The sequence below is a fragment of the Lipophrys pholis genome (genome assembly GCF_963383615.2).
Source record: "Lipophrys pholis genome assembly, chromosome: 1".
Classification (NCBI taxonomy): domain Eukaryota; kingdom Metazoa; phylum Chordata; class Actinopteri; order Blenniiformes; family Blenniidae; genus Lipophrys; species Lipophrys pholis.
In genome coordinates, this window is record NC_137635.1 from 33,407,706 (window position 1) to 33,427,798 (window position 20,093).

Below are 20,093 nucleotides of genomic sequence, written 5' to 3' on the forward strand. Positions count from 1 at the left end.
ACTTTTTCCCCTGTAATCTGAGCACACAATTAAGAAAATTTGTGTCTGGTAGATTCTTTCTCTGTTGTAAAAAAAAAAAAAAAAGATGGTGCTGCTGAAGTGATTTAATCAGCTGTTGGTTCACGTCCTGGGCTTTGCCGTGCATCCCACAAATGCACGTTTCTTACAAATGGGACTGTTTATTGAAAAGTGAAATAAATAAGCCATTTTCCCAAAACGCATTGTTACAGCAAAATATATTTCCTTACATTTTGTTGTTCTTTTCACGATCAAAAGAGTGCAGCTGCATAGTCGTCTCTGATATGAAGCCTCCCAGAACAACTCGTATTACTACTGCATCCCAGCAGGTCGCTGCTCGTCTCCGACTGTCATTTCTAGCCTCTGATAATGAACGGCGTCAGAGGTTAAGTACAGACAATAACCAATGATGTGCTTTTCTGTGAGTCTGTGGGCTTCCCTCTGGGATAATGTGGAACTGAGACTGGTTTGACTGTCTTTCATTGCGGATTAGAGGCTAATCAATCAGGGAATTAAAAGTTCCGTCAGTGTCGCCACACTGCGTTGGTCTGAAGACATGCATAATGCATCCTGATGGTGAGACTCCAGATTTGTGGGCAAACTGAAGCCAAAAGCATGCAATGTTTTGTTTTACGATTTGGTCGACCTGCTTTCAGATTTCTGTTGCTGTGAACAGTCAAAACAGGCCAGGTTGGAGTGTCTGTGAATCTAAAAACAGCATTATTGCTTCGCTTTCAGATTGTTGTTTGTGAGCAAAACATGTTCAGACAGGAGCCTGGAGCAGGCTGCAGTTTTAAGTTCAGGCACAGCATCATATTCATCCCTACACACACGGTTTTCTTCCGGCCCCACAGTACAGTACGCTGCTCTTGTATTCACCCAGTCTTTGGCTCAATCCAGAGCTATTCTAGTGCTGTATCTATGAAAATGTTACTGCCGCCTACTGAAAGCTGCTTTCCCTCGCTCAGAAATCCTTCTCCTCTGACAGGTAGCACATGCTCAGTGCACACGATGCATGAAATCCTGGCTGTTCGCTGCAAGCGTCGCTCCACGGTCTTTTGGAGAAAAAATAAACTGCAATAAAAACGTTTACATGCTGTGCTGTGTTAGCATGGTAATAAAGCCAGTAATGCAGGTGCATTGTGGGAAATGATATGGGATTGAGATCGATCTGATTTCCTGTACACTTGTGAAGCTGATACCGGCTCAATAGAAATCCACAGTTTTGTTTGTCTGAAACTCAATATTCTCACTTTTGATCTTTAGTTATGTGACCCTGATGCTTATCAAGCCTTCAGTCTTGGAGTTATAACATTATGTCTCACACACACAGACACACACACACACACACACACACACACACACACACACACACACACACACACACACACACACACACACACACACACACACACACACACACACACACACACACACACACAATACCTCAACCCAACTCCAATCTTTATCTGACCTTGAAACGTGCTTCCAAAAACTGAATGGTTTTCCTCCCGAGGAGCTGATTTTAGTCCCCATGATGAGAAGAAGGCAGGATTTGGTTAAATGAGCTGTTTGCAGTGCAACACAAGATGAGAAGTGCCATTTCTGTCTCTTAAGTATCAATGCTAATGCGCCTGTGATAATGATTTTTACTAAGTGGTTAAGTTTGGCTTTTTAACATAATGTGGATCTCTTCTGCGTTGCTGCCTAAATTCCCCATGGTATTGCAAATTAAGACCACGATCCTCCGAGCTGCATAATGCACATTTCTCCATAAATTAGGAAGATTATTTGTGCTATGCACAGACAAAAAAAAAAAAAATCACCAAATGTCACAGAGAGCTGTGACTCATGCAGTCCACCTGATTATCTCGTGCAATTTTGCTCTTTCGTGACCTTTACAATGTTTCTCCTCCTAATAGGCGTTGGTGCTGGCCTTCAGGCGGGATAGTGGGGCTGTTGTCTCCATTAAGGGACTTCATTTTTTTTTCCAAGACTGACCTCAGCAATAAAGTTGGTGGCACACTGATATGAAGTGAGATTACTGTTACTGGAGGGCACTGATGAAACACGCTGGTTAATTCAGGTCAGATTTTTTCACTTTCTAATCAAGTCAACTTTGACAAACGCTTCTAAAATACAACTTTGGATGAAATTGATTATTTTGTTAGTCTGGATGTGAGGATGCTGTCATGGTGACTCTCTGAAACAGCCCCCGATTTCAAAGTTAACAGGGTCAAAGAACTTACACTTTAATGATTACACTCAAGTTCTTGAGCTGCATACAGTATATTTTCAGTCAGAAGTAGCTTCACACATCAGTGCAGTATATGTTTCCCGGCAAGTGGTCGTCTGAGTCACTTTTATTTGCACCTAAATGATTTCTGCTACATAATGTCAGTATGCTGTCCAGTTTACTGGAAGGTGATACTTTGCTTGAAGGCAATATGGTTCCTGACTGTCATTTCTGCATGAAAAAAAAGAGCAATGGACATGATGGGGGGGGGGGAAGGAAAAATCTATATTTAAATATTGAAGCTTGAGGAGGTGCTCGTGGTGAGCTGTGGATGTGAAACGTCGCTTTTCCAACAGCGACCGGCATCATTAATGCGGCGGTACAAACGAACAGGGAAGCCCAGGGTGACAAGCAGGTGGGAGTCCTCTGCAAGCAAATTAATCATTGAAGCAAACGCACACACTCAAGAAATGTGTGTGCACGTTTATGCACGGACCTTCCACCACAATCAGCTCTAACCTTTTACGCCACATCAAACCGTCACAAACTCACCAATTAGCATACCCTGCCTCGCCTCTTTAACCCCGGTATCAGAGGGAGGTGTTGTCAGGTGGCTCCTTATCGCTGCTTCCCCTTCATCCCCAGCTCTCGCGTTTCACCCTCCCTTGATGCCCTTCCTGGGGGGGTGGGGGGGGGGCCTTTGAATGTGGGTAAGCCTAAACCTCTGTGTCTGGAAGGGTGTTATTGTACTGTGCTTAAGATGACAATACCTCACTCCCATCTTTTTCCCGCTCTCTTTAAGCCCCCCCCCCCCCCCCCCCCCATCCAGTATAGAGGCGCTGCACTCTATCAAGGCCCTGTATGGAGCGCTGCAGAGACAGGTTGCTGCTGTATACAGGCCATTAGCAACTGCTGAGTGACAGAATGCGGAGGCTGAAGTGACACAGCGATGGTGCTGATGAGCAGCCAGTGTCCTGAGCGAAAAGATAATGTGCGTGTCTGAAAAACCTCTTACATGATTTGGATGAAACTTAAAAATAGACTCTGCAGGAGAATCATCAGTCATTTTTCTGACTCGCAATAAAACCTTATTGTTTTATTTTAATATTTTTGGGGGAAGACGCAAGTAAGCATTCTGTGTGTGTGTGTGTGTGTGTGTGTGTGTGTGTGTGTGTGTGTGTGTGTGTGTGTGTGTGTGTGTGTGTGTGTGTGTGTGTGTGTGTGTGTGTGTGTGTGTGTGTGTGTGTGAGCGCGCGCGCGAATAAGCAAAAAAAATTGTTTACTTGGTTGTTAATCCAAAAAATATCTTTTTATCAATTCTGAGGAAAAATGCTGAATCCTCCCAATTTAGTGAAGACACTTTATTTCCTTAAAGCGGTACTCAAGTTGTAGAAAGTGCTCATATGCACCATTAAACGTAGGAAACATTTGTGAGCCCATTTTATAAAAACATTTGCAAATTTGAACCCAATGAATGCCAACTGTACGACAAATGGTGACAGAAGGTAAATGTTAATGATGACGTCACAACAATCGCTGTCTTTTACCTGAGACCTCCAAACTGGCAGTGAATCAGTGTTTTCATGTGAGGTGAAATGGTTAAATCTACCATTGCATATACCATTTAGATGATGCACAATCATTGTTTCTACCTCTAACTCGCTCCCATTTACTACAGCAAATGTCATACAAACTGTCGGCATCAGTATATTTCTGCAAACTATTTCTTGCAGGTCTCCCAACTTCTTTAAACCACGAATCAATGAATTATTAAAGTGATGAGCAATATAGTTGTACAAACAGTGAACCTGTGTAAAATACCTCTGACGCATGCTTGTAGTACTCGCGCTTCAGATGTTCTGTGATCAAACAAAACATTGTTGTCTACATACGTGTAACGGAGCTCGTGTAGATGTTTGTACCTCGCTCGTTTAAAAATAATCCTCCAGCCAGAAGAAACTCTATCACAGGGTTGTCGGAGGCTCTTTGGCGGCGATGGGGGTTTGCTTTAATTGCGTGTGTGTGTGTGTGTGTGTGTGTGTGTGTGTGTGTGTGTGTGTGTGTGTGTGTGTGTGTGTGTGTGTGTGTGTGTGTGTGTGTGTGTGTGTGTGTGTGTGTGTGTGTGTGTGTGTGTGTGTGTGTGTGTGTGTGTGTGTGTAAGCCTGATTATGTGTTCTCATGTGTTAGTAAGAGAGCTGTAAGACTGAAGGCGAGTGCTGCATCATTCATGAGTGTGTGCCACCCTGTGCCTGGGCTTCAGTGACCCGTAGCTGTCAACAGCGTATCCTTGAGCATGATGGCACTGGCTGTGCTGAGGACACGCTGGCATGTGGGGGGGCAGGGGTCATGGGGATAAGGGCATGGCAGGGCAGAATAGTACACCGAGGTCACTGTAGTACAATATCTGCAAAATTTTTCTTTTGCTCATTAAGTTCTTTGGGGAGGTCAGAGGCTCTCTGGGTTCTACCTGAGGAAACGGAAACAAAATGGAAAACAGTTGAAAACACTCTTTCTTTGCTCTGAATTACAATTTATATCATTAAATCGAGAAAGCTCGTTTAAAAAATTATTGAAGGCGGATTTTAACATCAGTCTCCTGCAGTGAACGGTGCAGAGCAGGTCACATCGGTAGTATATGATGCTCATTACGGCTGACAAACTATGGAAACTTTGTTTTATTTAAGTGTCACCTTGCGATACGAGTCGCTCTGAAAGATTGTCTGATGTGCAGCGAAATGAAAGCAAGAAAGAAAGACGAACTTTGTTGTCTTGACATCAACTTCAATAAGTGATATCATCATTTCAGAGCAGATAACATGTTAAGATCCTCCTCTTACTATATAAAAATCTCAAATTTGAGAAAAAGTTTGTACAAAATTGTTGTTTATTAGAGGTACAAGATTTAGTCCAAATAAAAAGATTTATGCATTTTTTATTTTAATTATTGGTTAAAGTATGTTCTTTGTCAGTTTAATGGTAAAAATTCAGCTTTAGAATGTAAAAATGGTAAATCCCAACAAGAGTCCTCACATGAAACCAGTCGTAATGTAACAAAATTCCAATATAATTCTTTTTGAAATGCATTTCTAAACTTCATATTTTTCAAAAACAAGGAGATTTTCTGTCTTTCTATTATTGTATATGAATGCGTTTTATCAAGTAAATGTTTAAAATGTTAGCCTTTATCCTCATACAATTCCATCTGAGAAATAAATACAAATCAGTTCGTCTATATAAAAACAAATTTCATTTTTCAGTGATTATTGACATATTTCGGAATAGATGTGAAGAAAGAGAGAAAGAGGTGTCGGGGTTTGAGTTAGATTGGGTAACATGCTTATTCCAAGCAGGAGCTGACGGATAACATGCTCATACTTTACATCTGAACGGAGTAAAGTGAGAAGAGGAGAGCAGAGAGTGTGGGTGACAGCTGGAGATACTGAAGCCTGACGGTATATACTCTGGAGGGGGGGGGGGGGGGGGGGGGGGGTGTTAATGGGGGGAGATAAGTAAGGAAAATGAAGAATGTAAGTTGCGCTGAGACCTTCCTCGCACTCTGAAACATCAAGATTAAAACCTTTCCAGTCTTAACCTGTGAGTGTGTGATCGAGACAGAGACACGTTACGTAACTGGACAGTCCCCTGCCAGGTTACTATCACAGAACAGCAACTCAATTCACACGTGTGCGGGCTTGCTTTATTTTGTGTGTGAAGGCGCAGCCTCCCATTTGTTTCTCACGCGTTCAATGACCTGCTCGTAATGTATTATTTCCCAACATAGAGCGGCCACCGTCTTCCGTGCCAGTGAACGAGTTCCTCATGCATTTTAACTCTCCACGGAGCAGCGTTACATAAAGGCTCGGAGGGTTTTGATGGAGAATACATCTGACCTTTTCTTCTGACAAGATATTAGACTCTCAGCTCGTGACGGAGGCATCAAAGTCTCTTTTTCTCAGTTGATAACTTCAAACAGGGAAAAGCAATGAGCATTAAAATAGCTCCACGCTGATGGAAGCTCGCCTTACTATCCTTTTTAAACCACCTCATCTGAAAATGAATGGCGTTTTATTTTTAGTTTGAAGAAATCTGGCCTGACGGAGCTGGACGTCTTGCCTTTTCTTTAAAGGATGATTCCACTTCTTATGACGTTAATCATCTTATTGGCAGACTTTTATCTCTCCAGCTTCAACTCTGTCATTATGTTAATCAGGTGGACTAGCTGGCGGTGGAGCTCGCGGCCCAAGTGGTTCAGGGCTCACGTGAGCGGGAAACAATACAGTTCTGCTGCGTTTTAATGTGAAGCTTAGTGCAGAGTGGTAATGGAGAGGAACCGCAGCTGGCGGTGAGAGTCGAAGTTGACAACAAGGTTTGCAGTTTAAAAAAAAAAGACCTCGTTTCTTATGTTAAATATCCATCCATCCATCCATCCATTTTCTTCCGCTTATCCATTTCCGGGTCGCGGGGGTGGCAGTCTGAGCACTGTCACCCAGATCACATTGCATTGTTAAATATCCAGGTTGTCAAACAGTCTCCAGGTCTGATTCTTGACTTAAAAATTTTCTGATCCCTTGTTCTTAAAATAAACATTTCCAATCTTCAAAGGCAGAAATCTCACTTTGAGATCTATTCTACTCAACGCGACATCATAAAACTTGCTACTTGTTTTTGTGACGTTTGTAGACGACAGTAACAAAATCCCAACTGTAATATGTGAACATATGGGTGATAGCTGTGCCAAATGAATACCCGGGAAAAACATACCTCTGCGTTCTGTTCGGTGTAGTAAAACTTTAAGGATTATGGTATTTAATTAATACCCAGGTGTCACACTCAACTGTGTTGTTTGCTCTAGATGCAATACTAATCCCACTGATGATATCGAGCTTTATGTCACATTCATTACAACAGCAGATGTACAAAGTGATTTATAAAGGTGAACACATTTAGGGTAAACACAATTAAAACATCAAGACATTTAAAAGACAAATACAATCTGTAAAGGCAGTTGTTATAATGGAATGAATTTAATAATCTGATGCAGATTAATGTCACTCACTAAATGTGCTTTTAGAGTGGCATGTCATTGTAAAAATGAGTATTCGTGCACAGAGGCTCACATTCATTGTTTCAGTCGGTCATTTTTGCGGCGATGCTGTGTCCTGTCCTCTCCGTGCCACCGCTCACGTTTTCAGCAGCCTGAGATTGGCTCGCAGACTTATTGCGCTTCATACTCAGCCTGATGTGACAGCGGATGCCTGCAGGCAATTCCTCCTCTGTATGTATTTATCCATCCATGCAATTTTGTCTTTTCTGCTCTTCTTCTCCTGAGCCATCTCTTGGTCTCACCGTATTTTCCCTCACCGGGTACCCAGTCGTCTACCATGTTCTTTTCTATAACCCGGCCCGTGCCGCCCGCTGTGCTCGTGCTTTCACTGCTACGTGCCACTCCAAACCCTCATTACTTTCAATTTATTTATTTATTTTTTTTAATGTGTGTGTGTGTGCGCTTTTATTTGTTTGATTCTTGCCCACAAAATACTAAATAATTCATTTGGGGGCACTGCACATTCTCAGCCTTGCAGTCATGTTCAGATTTACACTGTATTTAATTAATTAGTAGCGTGCACGCATGCACTCAGTGTATGTGTCATTTACATTCACTCATAAAGAAGAAAGTCCCTCGAGCTCCTGTGTTTCTGTGTGTGTGTGTGAGCACTGAGCTGGCTGATCAGTGGGCCCGTGTTTTCCAATGTAAGGTTTCATAACACTCACTCATTACATAACAGCAGCAGGAGTGGAGCCGAGAAGAGAGAGAGAGAGGGGGAGTTCGAGGGGGAGCACACATCTACGTACGTCAGTATCCAGCCCGATCGCAGGCAGGGAATCACTGGGGAGAATCTTTCCTCTTCTTTTTTTTTTTTTTTCACACGGTCATGCCAACACCTGCGATCCAGTTCACCCGTAACACCATTTCTCCTCTCGGACCGCTGAATCAGAGCCTACTTTCCGGGGATTCAGCTTGAATAACGTGTTGGCGCATGTTCCCACTGTGTGAGGCATGGTGGTGCTCATTGAAAATGCGGTTCCATCTTTTACTTAATGGTACATAAGTCATTTATTTAAAAATTCATGGCTACACAACATGATTTACTAACCACTTATGAAGCTGTTGCAGTTTCTCATTCAGGCCGTCAGCCGTATGACTTACGGCTGCATATTTATACATCATTTGCATTTGCGTCTGCGCTTCAGTATGGATTTGCATCAGGTTTAGACACCCTGATATCAGAAGATATTAAGTGGATCGGACGTCTACAGTTTTACGTTCATTTCTGATAAACATTGAAACATTTTCCGTTAGGGTTTCCTTGTGCCGGCATGCAAACCCAACACTGCCCCCACAGGTATTGAGTGGTAATGCAGTGACCTGATAACGAGCTGTACCATGTCCTTTAGTAGCATAGGGCTGTTTAGTTCCCTTCTCCCCAGGGGTAAAGGGTAATAATGGTTTGATGGGGAAGATATTGCAGACTGTGACCTCATTTGGATTCAGGATGTGTTTCACTGGACTGAAAGAGGATGTTTTGTGTGGTGTCTGCGTGTGTGTGCATGTTTCTACCTCCTGACTGCGTCCTTCCAGGTGACATGCTGAAAAAAGAAAAAAAAAACTATCAAAGTTTTAGGATCACCCATCAACCTATTTGTCCACTTCTGCTTCCCTTTGAGAGAACAGCAGCGTCTCATAGCTGACAGCGCAACAGCAACATATTTTCCCAGAGTTCCTTGCCACTATGGCCCCGCTCTTTAATGTGTGTAGGCGGAATAGAGAGGGGTATCACTTCGACTGTGCTGTTTAAGCTGAAGGATGTTCAGTGTCTGACAGGAGACAGGCACACAAAGCTGAGTGTCGCTCAGCTTTCCCTAGAGGGATTGGAAGTACTCCTCAGCACTCTCTTGAGAACAAAAAAAAGCAAGTACAAGCACATGGGCTGCCTGTCACTTCATGTTGAGATATTGGTCGACAATATTTCAGCGAACTCCAAATAATTAAAATTCTATACCGCTGCTTTGCTCCTGTTTTTTTTTTTTTTTTTAGATCACTCAACAAATTTGGCTCAACTCCAATGCATAGCAATCCAATCATGTTTAGTTTGATTAATTAAGGATAATGAAAGCAAGCTGCAGCATAGATGATTGAATAAATACTCATCAAGCTAATCAGCTGTGTGCAATGCTGTCCTCACAAGTAGAGATCGCTGTTGTTTATCATCATTTCACTGTAGTAAATCATCTGAATTAAACGGAAAGAAACAACAAAATTTATGAAAAAAAAGAAACAAACAGTAGCTCCTTGTCATATTTACATTTGTTGATATTATGGCACAACTGTTCAGTTTTATCTATATGGTGAAACACTTCGACTCATCAATAAATATAAATGCTGCTTCACTGAGTCATGTGACTCATCAGAAACCTTTATCATCACTTCAGACGAGTACAGAGACGAGAGAGTGAAAGAGAGAGAGAGACACACTGTTGTATTGACATTAAAAGAGGAGAGAAGCTTAGTGTGTTGAATTATGTCCTGAGCTAAACTCCAAAAGTGTCCTGAACAAACCCAAACTAACTTAGAAAATAGGAAAAATGTAATCCTGACTTATCAGTTGTGAGTTGTCTTTAAATACACAAGATTGCAATGGTGGGGGGGGGGACTTTTAATTCCATTTCATTGAAGGCCTTTTTCATTCGCGAAAATATCAGTGGTGAATAATTTAGGGAATTCTTCCACAAATTCACAAACAAGCTCAGGTAAGGTTAAAAGTTAAAAGTCACCAATTCATCTCAAATGAATGTTTGGGGACTGTGGGAGGAAACCCCACAAATGCCCAGTGAATACATGTAAACCACGCAAAGAAAAGCCCCCAAGTCCAACATGGAATTAAATCAAGGTTTTCTCGCTTTTGAATGGCTACACCACTGTGTAGACCAGTCTGTCCATTCATTTGTCTTTAAGACCATACACTCACAAGCTGGAATACAATAATAATTAAGAAAAATAAAGAAATTTTGTGATAAACGCGAGAATGCTAATCACTAACTATCTGAAGTACTGCCCAGTTCATCTGGACTGCTGCACTTGTTTTGGCATTGGCCTTCCTGGCAGTCAAAATATTTCAACCTAAACAGTCTCTGCAGTCGTCCCTGCGTCTTCCATACCCACGTTATGCAAGTTAGGGTCACAAAGGGACTGGAGCCAACACAAGCTGACGACGTACACAAAGCATCGTACCCCATAGCGAGGCCATCAGCTCATGACAAAGCAGAGGCATCAGTCAACCTAACAAGCATGAGGTTTTTATTGTGGGAGGAAGCCTGGGCACCTATAGAAAGCTCACCAAAGTGCAGGGAGAACATGCAAGTGCGTTAACAACTGTACCATTTGGAGCTTTTTGTAAACTGTCTGTTTCTATCTGAATACTGTCCAATTTGTCCTTGTTTGATATTTTGACTGCTGCACATTTAGTTTAAATTAACCTTCCTCTCAGTCACAATATTCAAACTTAAATCACGTGTTTGTAACTATTAAAGCAAGAGTATGACCCGAAGTACGAACAGGCAGGTATTAGTAGGCCAATGCTGAGAACATCTCACTTATTTCCCATGCAAACGTGGAGCTCAGCCTCTTATCACTTTTACACAAAGGACAGCTTGACACGTTTCACACATCAAATCCTCTTCAGTCCTTGATGTAAAACAAAAACAGAAAACAGCCCCACTCTTCTGTCTGTGTGGACCCGATTGTGTGAAAACATCTGGGAACTTCTCAAGGGGGTGTTGTAGGATTAAAGAGATACTAATTAGGGATCACTCAGTGCTGAAGCTGTGAAACTGTGAAGCTTAAACATCCGTGAGACTAAAAATCCCCCTTTGCATATTGTTTTTTTTTTTTTTTTTCGTTGTTTCCCTCTCTCTCGCTGCTCCGCATTCACACCCCAGCGTTTCTGTGAAAGGTGCAGGGAGGGGTGAAGTGTGAGGCGAAGGGAAAATGTGGAGCACTGTCACCCGTGATGGCCTTTGCCACCTTCTCGCAGGGCTCGTCAGCCGCTGCCTGAACACACAGCTGGCTTCAGGAGGCCCGTCACCCCGGGCCTGAGAAATCACCTCCAGGTATCGGCCAGACAAGGAGGAACGATGAAGAAATAAAAGAAGGGAAAGGTTCCGTTTAGGAAGAGAAACACGCCTGATAAGATTCAGGAAGCACATTTGCCCGAAAACACGCTGACCTTTCAGTAGGTACAATTCGACTGTGTGCGTGTGTGTGTGCGTGTGCGTGTTTTGAAGCAGAAATACAGTGAAGCTATTTGCGTCTCTGAGTAACAGCTGGCCTCACTCTGTTTTACATCTATTCCTATACCTGTTCTCCTCCAGCCTGTGTATGCACAGTTAATCTAGCAGAGTAATTTTAGTTCAGGAGCCACATATAGCCCAATTTCATAACAATTGGGCCAGACCGGTAAAATTATGCCATCTCCTTCATCTCTTGGCTTCTCCCTCCACCGCAGCGGATCCTCGAACACATACTAAGACTGGTGAATTAAAATCTATTTGTGAAATATGAGCGGATTAAGTAATTAAAAGACGGTAAAACTGATGTTAAAGATAAATAAACGAAAACCCAAAACAAAGTTGAAAATGTAATACATCACGTAAGACGAATTAAGATGAAATCCAGTACAATAAGGTCAATCCGGAATAGAGAAGAAAGATGTACTGTATGGATGGATAGAAAAAAATCTGAAGAACATTGAATGCTAATGTTATTGGTAGCCAATATAAGCTGGGGAGAGCTAGTAAGTCCTACAGTCTCGCCATCCGGTGCATCACATCTGTCATCGCCTATAGAGTAAACAAGAATGCGTCTACGCATGCTCGTGCTCCGATGTGACTTATGTGGGTCACTGATGCCCTGCGGTATGGCATGCCCAGTGCTGTAGTAGTGGAGGTGTGCGGATGTCAGGTTGCATTTAGCAGGGCATGGTGATTAACCAGGGGGATGTGTCCTTGTTATCAGTGAGACCATCTAGAGGAGAGGAAGGAGCGATGATCTGTTAAATGTTTGATGGATGGAGTGAGGTCGGCCTTGGGCGCTGACGGCTCGCTGCGGCGGGTCTGAGAGCCGGGGCAGCTCCAAGTGCAGACATCAAACAATGGTGTCTTTGCAGAAATACACAGTGTACTGACAGTAGATCAATATCTTTATACAATTACTGCTGCAGTTTAGGTTTTTGTTTGTGAGACCAAATCTTCTGAATCAGTTAAGATTGGATCCAGCATCCCTCCGACCTTAAGTTGAATAAACCTGTTAAGAAGACAATTAGATAGAATCTGCAGAATTCCTTTTTTTCTCTTTGAGAAAATCTGAATATTAACATGAGGAACTTGTGCTGTATGTGTGTCTGTTCTTCTATATGATACACAATACCGGTCTGTGGATGGTAACCTGCTTACACAATGAACCAAAGGGTATCATGTAACTGTGAACATAAAATCACTAAATCCACTAAAGACCTGCAAAGTAGTTTTGGCTTACTGTTTGACAGCTAGTACTTGCCTTTGAGTTTATAAACGGAATATAAGTCTAAGAATTGCTCCCGAAGGAAATGAAAATCTAAAGTGTGTGTGTGCAAGGCAATAAAGCTGTACACACATGTATAGTAGACCCGAGAGTGGAAGGGAAACTGGTATTTCCTGCGCCCAGGGAAAAAGGAAGGAAACCATCTCTAGTTACTAACAAACTCACACACACAGTAGTAATCTTGCTCCTACATACAGTAAGTCTAGGAATAGACTGGCTTCTGCACTTGAAGACAAACGCCCACCTTGCAGTGCCTGAGTATCCGTTGCCCTTAGATTATGGGATGACTGACCACCGTGACTAACATCACCGCTCCTCAAAATATTCCTGGTGTAGGTGTCTTATGAGCCATGAGTTTTGAATATGGCAAATGCCTCTTATAATTTCCTTCCCCTCTTATAGGGTTAGCAGGAGACCCTTGGTTTTTCTGGCCCACCCCTGTAAACAGGATGCTCACGTGGGAGTCCCACCCATCTCCCTGTTTCCTCCACCACGCTTTCCCATGGCCCGGCCCAAAGCCTGTGCCGGCATCCAGTCCGTCCCACGTCGATGGTTGTAAACGGCAGCGTCGGCGCAGGAGCCGCTTTCAGACTCACTCCAATCACAAAAGCAGCCCACTCAAGCTGTCTGTATTGTTTCCTCCCATAAAAATAAAGTCTCTTGCTGTTTTGGGTCCATCAACATTCGTGGGGGCAATTAGATGGATGCACATATGGAGATGGTTAATCACTGTCACTGTCAGGTGTGTGTGTGTGTGTGTGTGTGTGTGTGTGTGTGTGTGTGTGTGTGTGTGTGTGTGTGTGTGTGTGTGTGTGTGTGTGTGTGTGTGTGTGTGTGTGTGTGTGTGTGTGTGTGTGTGTGTGTGTGTGTGTGTGTGTGTGTGTGTCGGCCGGCAAGCAAAAGAGGAAACGAAAGGATGTGTGTGTGTGTTTGTGCATATGCTTGTGTGGGAGAGCGCACGCTCCAACAAAAGGCCTAAAAATAGTAAGAATATGCCCATGTGACATATTGAGGCTAAAAGCTTGTGAATAATTTGTCTAATGCAACACATACTCTCCTCCTAAGCTCAGTGATGAAAACGTGCTCCTGCTGATAACCTCGGCCAGCCTGCAAGTTGGGAATGAAGGGGGAAACCGGTTTCCTCCGTCTGCACAGCCGGGCTGCTGTCTGTTTCCACTGCATCACATGGATACCAGTGCCATTTGCAGGATGGATGCAGTGCATGTTGGCTGAAGAAAAACTTGATTATGAATTTGGATATGATCTGGTAACAAAAAATGTAACTCTTTGTACTGGATTCACACTCATGTATAAGTTTAAAGCATTTACACTAAGATTAATAGTTTATATGGTTAAATAAAAAATAAAAAAAGATATTATTTTAACTGGAATACAAATAAAATGCATCCGCGTCATATCATTTTAAATTTGTAAATAATTAACTCTTAAATGTCTTATCTAAAGCAGTAGACACCCATTACCTTTGCCTGAACCTTTACGTTATTTCAGGAATGAATAAATGAGGGAAGTTTCCCTAAGTTAATTTTGAAAATATATTGGAAAACAAATAATTGACAATTTATTCTCAAGGATTAAACTTTACTAAAGTAAATTAAATATTCATATATTCAGTAAAAATATTTGGAAAACAATCATGTACAGTATTGCTCAAATAAAACAATATTTAATTGATAAAAAACTAAGACATAAAAAGCAGCTTTTCTTTCAGTTTCCATTTTGTTCCTCCCAGTGTGTACACACAGCCACAATCAGCCAAAGCCTCAGTCATTTAATAGCATTTCTAGCAGCATGAATTGCGATATTGCTCCTTTTAAAGAGAGATAAAACCTGCAGTTTAATTTGTTTCCTGCACACTCCACTCGTTTCAGTTAAATGAACGTGGAAGTCGTCAGCAGAAGGAGAAGAGAGTAGGAGAAGCGTGTTAAATAAGAGAAGACAAAACAACCACTCATTCATTGAGTTGGGATTTTCAGGTGGAAAACAAATATTATTTTTAGGTAGTCTTTGATGGCAGAGCTGCAAAATCCTGATTAATGGACATGAGAATTATAATAAGCTGTTATAAGTTTCTAAAAAAAAAATAAAAAATACACAAGTTATTCATCTTGACTCTGTAGTACGTGACATAATGGCATCTCAGTGCATTACCTTGTAGGTACAGTATATGAGCACAGGAATGGAAGCATTACAGATGTTTTGCGCATCCTGGTAGCTCATTAAAACGTATTTATTCATATTAATTACTGTGATGATTGCCAGCTTTTAGCTGCTGCTGTGAAGTCGGGGCTGTCTGCCAGAGCGCAGAGTGACACGGGGAAAATATGGCATTTAGACAGAGAATTACACATTATAAAGTTACATGTAACTGCCTTTCGCTATAACAAGTTAGTTACTGATCACTCTTATTCAATCAGCAATGGGTCACAATTATTGTGGTGCATGAAAACTGTTGTGGGGCTGCTGTCTCTCTGACCTGACCCCCGTGACCTCGTTTTTTCTAATTATTTCACAAAATATTAAGTGTTATTTAACAATGTCGTATTCCGTGTGTAATACGTACCGTTGAGGTCTGTCGTGTCTCCGACATGTTTTATTATTGGCAGCTCGCCAGTGTTGCGTTCTCACAGTGTTAAATCAATAAGATGACTATTATCATTATACGTTGTACAGTTGTTCTTACATTCAGGCATGCCAAGAAGATTCATCACTGAAGACTTGCATGACTTCTAATCAGTATTAAATTGTAGTAGTTCACGTTACACACCCAGACTTCTGTCAGAGCAAATATCCTTTCGCAAACTAGGCCATTGATTCTGCTGTTAACACAAGATTAGCTTGTACCAGAGACTAGAGGTCAGGGCTCAGTGGCTGCATTGATTTTGGAGAGAAATCTCAAGTTTGTGTCAAACTCTGCCTCTTAAACAAGGTGAACACAACTTTTCCTCAGAATTACGGTAAACTGCGTTTGCATTGTTACGACCTCAGATTCAACTGCATAACTCATGCGGAGTGTTTTGAAGCCCTGCTGAGTGTGCCGGACCAGAACCGTGCGCGGTGCGCTGCTGTGCTGCATTAGTCTTCCAGTCCGCATGTGAAAGATTTGAATTATTTAAAGCCACAAGAGCTTGTGCAAGTTCACACTTGCTTACCCTACAAACACTTTCTTCCTTTCCTTTAACCCTTCTGGACTGACACCCCCCCCCCCCATCAACCAAACCAACCCTTTCTGCACTCTGCAGCCAGTTATGGGACGATCAACTCAATCAATCAATCAATAATCAAACAATCAATAATCAGTCATTCAATGTGTAATTATATAGCATTTTTAGGTAAATTGGTAGATTTTAAAAGGCCAGCAGATCATTTAAAAGGTGAAGGCAAAACAACTGCTAATCTTCAAACTGAACACAAAGACTAAATAAAATAGGAAACAAAAAAAATGTAAACTTCTCAATTGAAAATAATACATTTCATAATAAATATGATATAATAAATACGTCTTATTTGTCTCTCCAAGAGTAAAACTAAAATGTCCTTTTTTTTTTTTGCTGGGATGAGAAAACATTGAGGTTAAATCTGATGTGAGCACACAATATTCCAGCCACCAATAGGACGGGGAGGTGGGAAGGCCGGGCAGCAGCACGGATTAAACAGAAACGCCGGAGGGGAGGAGAACAGTGCATGCCAGCCCTGGGAGGTTGTTTAGTGGAGGTGGAGGTAGACGGAAAGCAGGTGGATGTTTAGACAGAACGATAACACAGCCCGGCTGACAGAATGGCTGATAAGCAGCCCGACGCTCAGGTTTGGCAAGCTGGCAATGAACTGAGCGCCAGGCTCAGAGGAAAGGCAAACAGATGGGTTAAAGTGAATAAGGGATCCGCAGATATTGTAACAGCGTAATTCAGTCGAGGTGCAATCTGGACTATTCAATCCCATGTGCTCAGTCGTACCTCCGTGCCGACCTCTGTGCCTGAACTTGTTCCCATTCCCAAAGTTTTTCTTGTAATTTGCAGAGTATACATGTTTCAGTGTACGCCTCCTCCTTGAAGTTGGAGGTCTGTTATGGATAGAACCTAAAAAATATTGAGGAATTATTTAACAATCTGAATCAGTGATTGAGTTGTTTGACTCAGATTAGATGACATTTGTGAATCAGCTGTTTTACGTGATAAAGGTCATTTGAATGTGGGTTTTTTTTTAAGTTGGGCAAAACAGCTACAACTACAAGGAGAAGAAATATACAAACCCCACACAGAGAGGCCCTGTGCACAAATTGAACTGGGGTTTTGTATAAGGGAAAAGTACTCACCACTACACTAGTATTATATGAAACGACTGGACTTTTATCTGTTTTTCCTCTTTCTGACTACATATATTCTCTTTGTGCTTCACAGGAAAGCCCCAAAACATCGAAAGCTTGGAGCGGGTTCAGCTGTCGGGGACCTACAACGTCCGGAAAGGGAAGCTCCAGCTGCCAGTCAACCGCTGGACACGACGGCAGGTCATCCTGTGCGGCACCTGCCTCATCGTCTCCTCCGTCAAGGAGAGCCAGACTGGGAAGATGCACATCCTGCCGCTCATAGGAGGGAAAGTATGTCAGAAACTTGTTTTCTTCTCCCTTCACACCGGCCTTTTATTGTGATGCTTTATACTTCACGCTTTGGATCATAAACTCATAATGTCTTATCACAGGGGAATGGCCTGTTAAAGTCCATGTTATTACCCCTCGTCATGTGCCCCCTTGCGTTGCGAAGTCACTTCAAACAACTGTTTGCCCTCTAGTTTGACATCCAGCTTTGTTCTTTTTTAGCTCAAGGTCAAAGACAAATGGAAAAAAGTCACATCTCGCTGGCTAAAAATATTTAATCAGGCACTCAAATAGCCTCTATCTCGAGCTCTTTTTTTTTTTAAACTGCCTAACTAAAAATGACCTTTATTGCTTTTTCTGTGTGTTCACTCATTGAGGGCTTATCTCCTTGTCGGCCTGCCGCAAAGGACACTCCATACCCCGCCACACCCTCTGTTTCAACATTTCACACACAACACATGACCTCTACTCCACCGCGCTTCCGCTCAGTGCCTCCACACGTCTTTGTACGTGTTGAGTCTGCATGTGTGCGTGCTGACGATCCATTCCAAACCAATATAAGTAGTCAGCTGATGGAGTTTGCAGGCTTGAGAGTAACGCTGCGTGTCTAAAATGCACTTTCACATGCATTTATTGCCGCTCATGTCACGCTCATGTGTTTATCATATGATCGTGCGTGCCTGATGCATTTTGTGCTCCTGGTTGATTGAACTTGTCGACACGCACCGCGTCGTATTTGCTTCGGAAAGACAAGAAATGTCGAGAACACCGTATGTCTGTTTTCCCTCCTTTGATTCGTGATCAGCATGAGGTCGTCGTTCACAGTCAGGAGCAGTGTCGCGATGGTGTTGGTTCTTCAGACTAATGTGTCACTCTTGTGTTTGTGTCTGGCCGCAGGTGGAGGAGGTGAAGAAGCACAATCACTGCTTGGCCTTCAGCTCAGCGGGGCCTCAGAGTCAAACCTACTACGTCAGCTTTGATAGCTTCACGGAGCACCTGCGCTGGCACAGACACGCTGCCAAGGTATGGTGTGTGCGTGAGAGTTGGAGAAAGAAAAAGAAACGCGCGCTTCCTGCAAATTACAGGCCGAGAGGAACTTGTTGGTCTTGCTGGCATATTTGGAACAGCAGACAGTATCACCTTGAGAGAATGCCTGTTATTTGACTGGTTGGATGTTTCTAAGAAACATTGCATGTTTTCCAAAAAGTCCAAAATCAAATTTGCCCTAAAAAAACAACAAGTAAAAAGACCAATTTTTCTGATTGATATAAGATGCATCATACACATGGTTTGATTTTGGGCCCTCAGACAAAAAAAACCTAAAAAAATCTGCAATGTTTTTCATTGTGGCTTAAAACTTAAGGTTTTATATCTTAGATCTAAGATGATGACAGCAGAAATATTATTGCAACAACACATCATCAGTCTGATGAAACTCGCCAGCTCACGGTCCCCATTAATGGGAGAACAATTAAACGCTTGGCGAATCCTGCTTCATAACGATAGGAAGAGACGACATCAGAGCATCAAATGCCACGTTGCTATGAACGCTCGGTCACGATAAGACAGTTATCCCCGTGGTAACTTTTCTGATACTTCCTGCTTATAACCAAAAACATCAGAAGATGAGGGGATATGATGACGATTAATACTTAATACAACGGTAACACGACACCCAAACAATGGTTTGTACATTCCAAGAGAGATAAAAGGCAATACTCCTCTTTCTCTTCCTTTTCTTTTCTTTTTCCAGCACATAAGTGGCATAAGGAGGGAAAAAAGAGATGCTTTGGGAGGTGGTGTATTGGATTGGAATAGACATTGATAAGAATGGTATCCGTTATTTCATATTCCAATGCTGTGAACAGGAGTTGCCATTGGCACTTCTCATAACCATAACTCATACACCCATTTGTGGTATCTAAAAAATTCAGGAACTGCCAGAAAGCAGAGAAATGGAGCATTACAGTGGCCCGCAGGACTTCCACAGTACGCCCGTCCAATGTCAGACGAGATTCACCAGCGTGTCGGTTCCATCAGTAAAACTATTGAATCATGAATTGGAAGATGAAGTTATGTTGTGAAGTAGAGGCTGAGGGCTCACTCTTTGCACCTTTCTGGACAATTCTACAACCATGAAGTCCAAATAGATCCAGTCCATCTAGTAACAAGAGGATTAAACAGTAACTAGAGGTTTGCATTTCCGGACGAAAATGCATATGTGAATGCCGCAGCCGAACAAAGCCGAACTGCAATGCTGTAAACTGTAATGCTCCTGGCCGCAGGCGCCTCGGTAGATCCCCCACATCCGGGGGTGCGGCGAGAAGAAGTAGTGCATCCACGTGCCGTTATTGGTCAGTAGTGGCTGTCATAGAAAGGAAAGGTCCAACTGAAGATTGCAGGAGTTATAGCATGGTTTTAAAGAAGTCAGAATAATAATGACTATATGCCTTGTGGCATTCACATAATAACCATCATATTGCTGTTATCATTTACAACCACAACATTCATACTTGCATGTATCCATCAACCTTTTGTAAAGCTTTATCCAATTTTAGGGTTGTGAGGCACTGGAGTCAATCCCAACTGATTAT

The 20,093-nt window shown here is 42.4% G+C and overlaps 1 protein-coding gene across 1 annotated transcript in view; it reads left to right on the forward strand.

The window, feature by feature from the left end:
- phlpp1 (PH domain and leucine rich repeat protein phosphatase 1) overlaps window positions 1–20,093 on the forward strand; it is a 52,755-nt gene that overhangs the window by 12,986 nt on the left and 19,676 nt on the right. Inside the window, exons 2-3 of the mRNA XM_080471066.1 lie at window positions 17,306–17,502; window positions 18,397–18,522. Of these exons, the coding sequence (XP_080327192.1) occupies window positions 17,306–17,502; window positions 18,397–18,522 (323 nt within the window). The remainder of the gene's footprint in view (window positions 1–17,305; window positions 17,503–18,396; window positions 18,523–20,093) is intronic.